A 10,162-nucleotide genomic window follows, 5' to 3' on the forward strand; every position below is an offset into this window, starting at 1 on the left:
CGGAGTGTGGCAAACTAGAGTTAAAAATCTGTCTACTTAAGCTTTGCCATGTATTAAAGGAAGGTTAGATTAGGTTTTACTATAAAAATAGAAGGATAACTAAAAAATTTTAATAAAAATAATGCTACATAATTTCATAGATCGCAATAATTTTATAAAGGAATTTAGAAGTTACTTATTATGTCTTTTACATAGCAAAAACAGCAATTTTTCCAAAAAACCAATTTTCCGGAAAAAAATCGAAATTTTTTCCAGCAATTTGAAAAAAAAACGGCTTTTTTAAAACTATAGTTTTTTGTTTATATTTATGTATTGTCTTATGCAGTGGAGGATATAAATACAGAACTTTTAATCAGTTTAAAGAAATACTTAATTGCGATATAGTATAAGACGTTGGATGTTTATAAACATAATTATTTATATAAAGAAATCTGCATGGAGAGAGAGATATAGATATTGACATTTGGAAATAATCGAACATTTTTAATTCATTTCTTCTCTGATAGAATAGTGGAAGAAAAATATTGAGTATACGAAAGAATGGACATACGAAGTTACAGTATCGTCTAAACGCGGCTTAACGCATGACTAAAGTGGATGACTATAATTGTAAGTCTCGTAGTTTAGAACACGTGCATTTTAGCGAAAACAATAAGACTGGAATATCTTAAACTTAGATCGCGGTATCTCGTTATCTAACAAATATTAATTAATTAATATTACTATTTACCGTCTTCGTGATCAGCAATGATTAGCGTGCCAGGGAACACGATTGCAACATTACGGTGAGGCGCATAAAAGAAACAGACATGGGATTCCCGAAGAGGAAACCGCGATCTAAAATTCCGGCACGACGCGACGCATTTGTTCGAAGCGATCTGACGCAAAACGGATGTAACACGACGCATTTATTTCAAAACAGCTGTTTCTTGAAATGCAACATGCATTCTGAGAAATGCGTGGCACCGAATTAATCATTTGTTTTATTGTAATTCAACAAGATTCATAAGAGCATGAAATAAATATTTATCAAATTTTAATATATTCTTATAAGATTTATTAATAAAAAGTAAAACTCATTAAGAACTGTAATAATTTTCTAAATACAAATGTATCAAATCTATTATTAAAAATATAATTATTCTCAGTAATTAAAAAGGACTTTAAATATGACATATGCTATATTTGTTTCTTTATACGCAGTCAAATTTCAGTATGCTTCCTTCTTTATTCTTTTTATTTCAATATAAGCCGCATTTCCTATCCCGAATATATCATATCTATTCCTAAAGATACTGAAGACTCTAAGTGAATGAATCGCAAAAACGATTGTCTAAAGACGTGTGGGACGTCTGACATTTACGTTATGCAAATTCCGCGCGTGCGATTCTGCGCATTAAAATAATTCTCCGACGTAGACAACGGTTGGAGAACAATCTTACGTTTGGAAAGACAGGCCGTAAGAATTTATTGTTATTTATGGGCTCATGACGAAGGGCGCCACCGACGGAAATGGGCCGTCCGGAGAATTTACGAAGGACAATGCGAGACTCTCACGATGAACGACACCACTATAATTCTCTATTTTTCAGTATATCAATATCACTCCGATCACACACACACGCACACACAGTTCTAAAATATTTCACAAATAATTAAAAATTAAGTTAAATGATTCATTAGTACTCTAAATAGTTTAAATTATTGAAATTAATTCTAGATTTCAATAATTATAATCCTATCAATCTATATATTTCTTACTGCGATTATATTTGCCTCGTGCTATGTTTTTTCGATAATTACGATCATTAATGATCGCTAGGAAGAAGTTTGTTATAAGTATTCTTTTTAATTACAAACGAATACTAATTAAGGTGGAACAAGTTTTCTATTTGAACAATACAGCTGTGATGTCTGTGACCTGTGTTGAAATGTTTCACGTCATTTTTCAGGCATTCGAATTCACATAGCAATTAGTACACTTAAGAATCTATAAGTCGTGCGATTTATCTTTCTTATTCTGTCTCCGACCGTTCGATCGTAGCCACGCTAAGTAACTAAGTTTACTAATGACATGTATTGCGGGTCACCGATGTATGAGTCACTTGTGTTATTGAAACATGTGTAACGACTCGTTATTACAAACTCGCGATAGGCACGTATCAATTTTATCAATTTAAATAATTTCTTTTAAGTGTTGACATTATTATTGCTATATTTCTTCAAATTATCTATCTAAATTATCAAATTATCTAATTAATTTCATATTATTCATAAATGTATTTTATTAATTCAATGTAAAAAATAATAAATGTATAATTATATAATTTTAAGTTTTTATATTGTAATGCCATTATAATATAAGTATGTTATAGTTTCAAAACATTTTCAATAAATTTACGAGAAATCATCTATAGATTTGAAAAGTATGTACATTCTCGCTTACATTAATTTCAGGAATCGCGATGGAGAATCGCGAATAATCCCTTTATCGATTAGTGATTATGATCTATGTGTAAACGCATAGTTACGGAGGGTGCGTTAGATTTGGTAAACTGGGGTCAAGCCGCGGTGCATTAACCCCGATTAAGTTTAATTAAGGGAAATTAACGGACACCCGGTACTAGGCGTCCCCTCATGACAAAAAAACTTTGAAAGCCACGAAAGACATGGGAACGCATTAACGCGTCGCGTCGCTATCTCGTTTTATACATTTTGTCGAAATATTTGATATTATCATAACCGCACTAAATTGTTATCAGAAGAAACTTTCGGGGAAACTGAAAATATTATGTGAAAAAATTAACTATTAAGACAAAAAAGATCAAATTTAACAAAAGCAATTAATTTAAAAAATTAAAACATTAAATTTAAAAGACATTATTTTTAAACGTGACTTCGTTTGTATCAAGATAAACAGTTGCTATCGTCATGATGCGGTCACGTTTAAATAACATAAGCGGAAAATCTGTATTGGTAATTACTGCGGTGATTTCTATTAGAATTAACATTAAAGGCTCATTTATTCTTTTACTACTACACAGATATAATTTTATCAGGCAGAATATCGTCATATAATTGAATAGTCTGATCGGATGGCAGATATATGACTTCGAAATAGGCGCGTATTTGATTTTGATATCATTTACGCAATAAATTTGATTCGATAAGCGAGACTTAATCGGACCGTCGTTGACAGAAGAAGACGCGGCATAAAACCGCAAATTATTTTTTGTTCCGTGGAAGTTCTCGGCGACGAATTGACGTCACTGAATGATTTCCGTGTTAATCATACGGCGAATGGCAATGAATGAGTCAAGTTGAGTCACGGTGAAAGTACATAGACCGAGTCGGCGCGAGTCGTCGATGCATCGTCGATCCGCGTCTCGTTGCACCTCACCGATCAGAGGCGCGTTTAAACCTTAATTGCACGCGGATTTACTTTTATTAGGGGATTATATCAGCTCGTGTAATACTTCAGATTGGAACCCGTCGATTTAACTTCTCAGATATAAATTAACATCGAATAACATGCCAATATCATTGCCTTGAAATGCTTATTCACAACTTCATCCGTTGAAGAGAATATTTAATTAAACGAATCGCACTTATACAAAATTATTATTAATAATTATTCATTAAAATTAGACGATAAGAATAAATAAATCGATAAAAAAAAATAAAAGTAAGTAATAAGTAGATTATTATATGATCTTTATTGAGTTTGCAAAATGCTTTTTACGTTGTTTTAACGATATAATCTGTGATCTCGAGATATAAATGAATAAATATCGAATATGCGAAAAGATATATGAGCGCGGGTTGAGTGCAGGATTGTTGAAAGTCAATCGAGTCGCGACAACTCTCGCTCACGAGATCACCACGTGGTGTGGATGTCAAATGTCTGCACGTACGACACAAAACATGTGTCGTGCTATTCATACTGTACATTTAGCGCCAAATATGTTATACTCCGGGTGACATTAAAATATCCATGCTGACTGATTTAAAACGTAACGTTTTCTTATAACTATTATTTTTTACATGAATTTATTTACGGAGATTTTTAGTTTATTAAAAAAAATTTATATGTATCACAAATATGGAAAAACGAGTGATATTCAAATTCCAGATTATTCAAAGATGATTAATAAATGATTCATAAATAATAATTAATATTTCAGAAATATTGAAGATTTTTAAAAATCCTATGATCTCTCTTCATAAATCATTATCATAGAATTTTTAAAAATCTACAATATTTCTGAAATATTAATTATTATTTATGAAATATTAATCATCTTCGGAATTTGAATAATTGTGTTTAATAAGTATTCGTATACTCATTTATAATTGCTTGAAGATCCATTTTCGCATTAACTTTCGGTACGATCCAGCTAATTGAATACTACACCATGCGTCATAATTCTCTCCACGTCACGTTTCTAAATTGCCCCTCGGGACCATCAACTCGCCACGCTTTTTTGCCCGGTTCTCGGCAATGGTCCCACAAGATCGCAGACCAACACCGCCCTTGAGATCGAGAGGACTCATGCGAGTGAAAACCATGATTACGATCAAGTGGGATAACATTTTTTTAAAGAATCAGTTAATCGAATATGCGAGCAATTATTTATAATCTTATTTCATCTTCCTTTAAGTTGAAACTTTGTGCAATTAAATTGTGGAAATCGGTTACATTTCGTGAAATGTGATTTTAATCATTAATTAAATTAATATATCATGAATTGACATGTTGTAAAAGTTGAGAAAGACAAGAATAGATAATACACGAAAATAAATTAGAATATATTTCGTCACTTACCGCTCGTTAGCTATTCTTATCTTGAACTAGCCATAAGTTTGTCATCGAACCAGATAATCAAAGAGTGAGAGAGAAATCTGTTGACTTTTGTTGACTGAAGAATATGACAGGAATTTTCAATTCAACAACAGCTTTCCTCTTCAATGCGTCTTTGCCTATGTCCTCGTAAGAGGCGATTAAAAGTCACTTCATGATATGTTAAACTGAGAATTGATTATATGACTGTTTCAAGGCATGCAACAATTTTCTTCTCGGTCGTCAGTCTTCTTTGATGATAGTTGACTAGTACAAATTTGATTTGATATCAATTAATCTATCGATCCGATATTAATCAAATATTTTCTTTTCTTCTCCGTTCTGTTATATAATTGTTTTTCTTTAATTTTCTCGCAGGAACTTCATTTCGCTAAGTTTTCAACCGATTTTCATAGAGTTCTTGACGTTCTTTTCTTCGAAAGGAAGCTGATCCCATTTGTTATCATTCGCAGGAGCGCACTTGTTCCAATTAATAGATTTTATTCCAAATTTTATTTTTAACTATCTTGTTTACTTCTTCATCGGCTAATATATCTCCGGCTTCGCTCGTTGTAATCCGGACGACTCGCGAATTCGATTGCGCGCAATCGATTCTACGGGGACTGGGCCGACTTGGGCACCACCGGCGTGAACCACCGGTGTTGCTCAGGCACCGTGTATGCGTCAGCGTCACCGTGAATGGACTACTGCTTATCCAGCATTCCGTCAGATTGTACACACACTAGATACGGGCCCCGTGAGTAGGGCGACCGCAGGAGGAGGAAGAAAAGATGTTGGCAGAGAAGAGGGAGTTGCGGGGGAGCGGCTCGGTGTGGGCTCGATGACGAACATAGCGGTGTGTGCGATGTCACATCTGCAACACATCGGCCTGCTTCTTTCTAAATTGCACGGAATGTGCTGCAACTGCGATATATCGCGTTCTTTCAATTAATTAGGACGATGTAAATTACAAATCTTGATCGATTAATCGTTTCGTAAAGCTTTCCTTGAAGTAATTTAAGAAATATCGTAGTATGAAGAAATGTTTACCTTCAGTCTTATAAGTATCTCTATTGAAAAAGAGATTAAAATGTTTCTTATCTTACTTTGACATAATTTTTATTTATGTCTTGATTACCTACAAGATTACTTACAGTCATTTATAATGTAAAAAAAAACAAACATCCTTCAAAGAAAGAAAAGGCCATCGCGCGTCAAACTCGTGAGTCATACGCGGATATGTACGAGGCATTAGAGGTACATATACCAATATAACAACAAGAGTGTTAATAATCACAAACAATGAAATACTATATTAAAGTAGATATAACAATGTAAGTATTACAAAATTATATAATATAGTATGTATATACAATACATATAATATAATATACTTAATTGTACTTATATAATATAAATAAATGAGACAATTAATTTTATTTATTTTATTACGTTTAAACAAGATTTTAGAAGAAAATTTTTAAAAGAGTATTTACTTTTAAAAATTGTTAAAGATATACCAAATAAAATAAAAATAACTTAAACGGAATAAGCTAACCGATTAGAAATTAACTATCTCATGATGATAAGTACAAACCGCAATATTATACATGTAAACTCATGGCGAACCATATTTGGTACCAAATTCGCGTAAGAAGGATATTCGAGTAACCGCGAACCTACTCGCGGTCAACTGATATCTAAGATCGTCATTCTTTATTCAGTGGGCGCGTTTATTACGTAAGAAACTGAAGACACGGCGAGGAGAGTGAATTAAACCTAACGAAGTGGAACCGACCGATGGCATTAATTGGTATGACTAATCAAACGTCTCGTTAGTTTCACGCATCACAAAGGAGACCCGCATCCAGTCGTAGTTGTCCGGAATTAATTCCATCGTCCAAAACTTTGACTTTTCCGCTCTATTCAAAATCTATTTTCTATTCTTTGTAAGAGAAAAATGATATCAGTGTAATTTATTTATGTCAAATATAACAATCAATCCATTTATGGATATAATACGTTTGTGCAGCGTCCTAGATTTGCCGGATGCTCTTCCGGTCAGCAATAGATATGTAATATGATAGATTAAAAAAATATCAATCATCACAAAGCAGAGAGATTATTGTAAAGAGTTAAAGAATGATCAGCCATCATGTTTATATAATAAAGAAAGACTAATTTTCGATTAATCGAAAATATGTAATGGGAAAAAACATCAAGGGATAAATTTCGTTCAGAGATAATGAATTAATTAATTTCTTATATTACTTGAAGCATTAATAAATTGTATACATAACCCACTAATTGCGATTACTAGATATTCTTTCACAGATAGATTTTTTCATGAATTCTATTAATCTAAAATTTACAGTAAATAAATATTTACTAAAAAAAATGATACTTAAATCAAATTGATGGTTCTTGCATTAAACAAATATATGCTTACATTTAGTAAATATTTAGTTAGAACTATTCAAACAAGTATTTATGGAAATTTAGTACATTTTTACTACTATAATTCTTATAGTCGGAGATTTCAGCGATCCTCAGAACTCGGACAAGCAGCGAAATGGGGAAACGCACTTCCGACTCGCACGCTTCCGCTCGCGATCGTTTGTGCGCAGCTGGAAGTCTCCCCCTCACTCCCACTACAAACAAAATGCAATTATTTTTAAAAAGGATGTAGGGACGCTCTCGCCACGGTTTCCAGGGGACGGTACGCTCCCGATCAGACATGTAGGTGCTTTACCACAAGTGGCATATCAGCGACATGGGATGGCTGGCACCGTTTTAACACTTTCGCTACCATGTCGTCGACCACGTAACATCCCAATTTACACAATAAATTGTTTATAATAAGATTGACGATCGGCATCCTCATTCGGTGGTTATTTTATTTTTGTAAAATTTAACGCAATTATCTTTTATATTACATTGCGATACGTCGCAAAAAATTTCTATTATAATAAATAGAAGAAGTAAAAACAATGTCTTCCAATTACAAAATCAATTTTTAAAAGGAAATTATCTCGACAGAGGAATAAAAGGAGGAGTCAAATTTGGCGCAAGCGCAGTATCCGCGAAAAGTGCATACTCTTGTATACACACTGATTCTTGCTAATAATTCCGCCAGTCCATTCGTGAATTTTACCAGATCCGCTTCGTTCGCATGATCTGTTAATTCTATTCCTTCTTTTTGTGTTTCCTTGCCGTGTCACGAATTAGCAAATAAATTTGAATAACTCCATCATAAAAGCAGATCTTCTCGTTAAATCTCGTTACCGTGAATATATCGCACCGATAATATCAAGAAATTGCGATAGATGAAATTTATAGCTTCCCAGAAGAAACCACTTGAGTCTGCAATGCCAAAGTCACGATGAGAATCGGTAAGACGAGGTATAAATCGGAGACGCGACTAACGTCATCCCGGTTTCGAAAGGAGCGAGAAAAGATCGCCACAAAGATCTCAAATCATTATCGGTAATCATCGCTGTTGATGAATCAGGATCAGTGTTTTTTATTTTCATAAAGGTAAGCGTAATGTCGTGAAACGGAATAAAAACCTGGAATTTCTGTTATTTCTTTAAAACAATTCTTTTGTTAAATGGTTGAAGATATAAAATCGCGTTAAAACATTTACCATTGTCCGTCTGTTCTTTATCGATGAACTCCCTGAATTGGTATATACAGTGCAATAAGTTATGAAGTGAATTAAACAAACTACATTTATTTTACTTCAATTTATTGCACCGGTCTTAAGAAACATCAAATCAAGAGAAAATCAAAATGATTCATAAAAATCATTGACTGTTTATTGATGTTAAGAATGAAAATGAAGTAATTTTGATTTTTTTGTTGATTTTTATGTATTCCTTGATAAGGTTCACCAATTCAGAAAGTTTATCGATAACAAAACAGACAGTATGTTGTTAATTTTTAATGTTTATACTACGTTTTTGTTCGCTCATTTCAATGCACCTAGTGAAAGCGATTTAATTTGTGTGCGAAAATTGATATGGCTGTCGGCAATGATTCACGACTATACAGACTGTAATGAACTGACCATCGATACTCTGCGAGACTACAGGTCGCGCGAGGTCGATTTGGACCATAGAAACGTCTGAGAGTTTACTCTTTCGCGAAAGAGTTTATCGTCTCAGGTGGCGAAAATAGATCTCTCTGTTCCTTTCCGACGCACTGGCACCGTTGGAAGAAAAAAGAGGCGTGCTGGGCCTAACACATAACACGCGCGAATGGTGTGCAAAATTCACGCCTCTGAAACGACAAAACATGTGTCGGTCGTTAAACAGGATCGTGTACAACACAACGAAGAATTAAGGAAAAAAAAATACGTACATTTCTAGCCTAGAGTTATGTAAATTCTTGAGCACATCTCTTACCGAGAAACTTCCTTAATTACATACTAATGTATAATTATATTAAACAATGTAATATATAATGCATAATTTTTGCGAAGGTGACAAAGTATCGCTTAATCACGACATGATAATAATTACTACTTTCTAAATTCTTTAAAGTGGAATCTCCCTCCAAAGAGTGAGATTTTATCCTTCTAAATGAGATTCACTCTAAAAGTTTTAGAAAGTAATTACGGTCGTTTAATCCTTCATCACACTTCTAAAAAGCCACACGATGGTTACTCTGGGTTAAAATGACCCGACCCATCTTTAAAGTGTTACCAAATCAACAGCATTAGTTGCAATGATTTAAAAAAAAAATAGTATGTAATTTCCTTTAAGAAAATGAAACAGCGGCGTTTTTGTGAAAAATTTAATTTTAACACTAAAAAAATCGTAAACATGTATTAGAATTTAGCGTGAAACATATACGTTGTCTTTCACGCTAAATTCTAATACATGTTTACGATTTTTTTTAGTGTTAAAATTAAATTTTTCACAAAATGCTCGAGTCATTTTGACTCAATGTGATTATAAGGGTTAAATCACTCTATATTATGTAATCTTTTATGATGGATAAAATAGATTATATATATATATATATAATAACAATTTATATACAATTTATATGCTGTTGATTATTATATTTTAAAGGGTTCTCCCCCCAAAAGTATCAAGATAAATAAAATATCTGGCAGAATGTAAAGTCTCTATTTACAGCCCTGACACGACATTCGTAGACGTACTCGGCGAGAGTTCGGTCTTTCGCAGATGCTGGAATACTGGTGGATGATGAGCAACGAAACCAGACGCAACAGCACCGGCGACGTAGCAATCGAGGAGATGCTGCAGGAACCGGGATCAGTGATCCTCTTCGTTGACTATCCACGGTGGCTGC

The 10,162-nt window shown here is 33.5% G+C and overlaps 2 protein-coding genes across 5 annotated transcripts in view; one reads left to right on the plus strand and one right to left on the minus strand.

The window, feature by feature from the left end:
• The window catches only part of moody (G-protein coupled receptor moody), a 10,835-nt gene extending 5,303 nt beyond the window's left edge, over positions 1-5,532 (minus strand). The window contains exon 1 of one of the 4 annotated variants that reach the window (XM_018456885.1): positions 4,344-4,422. In XM_018456885.1, coding sequence (XP_018312387.1) covers positions 4,344-4,369 — 26 coding nt within the window. In that variant the 5' untranslated portion in view covers positions 4,370-4,422. Of the gene's footprint in view, positions 1-730; positions 950-4,343; positions 4,423-4,825 lie in introns of those variants that run through there. The other 3 variants (XM_018456888.1, XM_018456887.1, XM_018456886.1) reach the window with 3 other exon arrangements.
• A 4,503-nt stretch (positions 5,533-10,035) lies between these two features.
• The window catches only part of LOC108728311 (muscarinic acetylcholine receptor M2), a 3,626-nt gene continuing 3,499 nt past the window's right edge, over positions 10,036-10,162 (plus strand). Inside the window, exon 1 of the mRNA XM_018456801.1 lies at positions 10,036-10,160. Coding sequence (XP_018312303.1) covers positions 10,036-10,160 — 125 coding nt within the window. The remainder of the gene's footprint in view (positions 10,161-10,162) is intronic.

The sequence above is a fragment of the Mycetomoellerius zeteki genome, unplaced genomic scaffold (genome assembly GCF_001594055.1).
Source record: "Mycetomoellerius zeteki isolate Tzet28-1 unplaced genomic scaffold, Tzet1.0 scaffold61, whole genome shotgun sequence".
NCBI lineage: Eukaryota > Metazoa > Arthropoda > Insecta > Hymenoptera > Formicidae > Mycetomoellerius > Mycetomoellerius zeteki.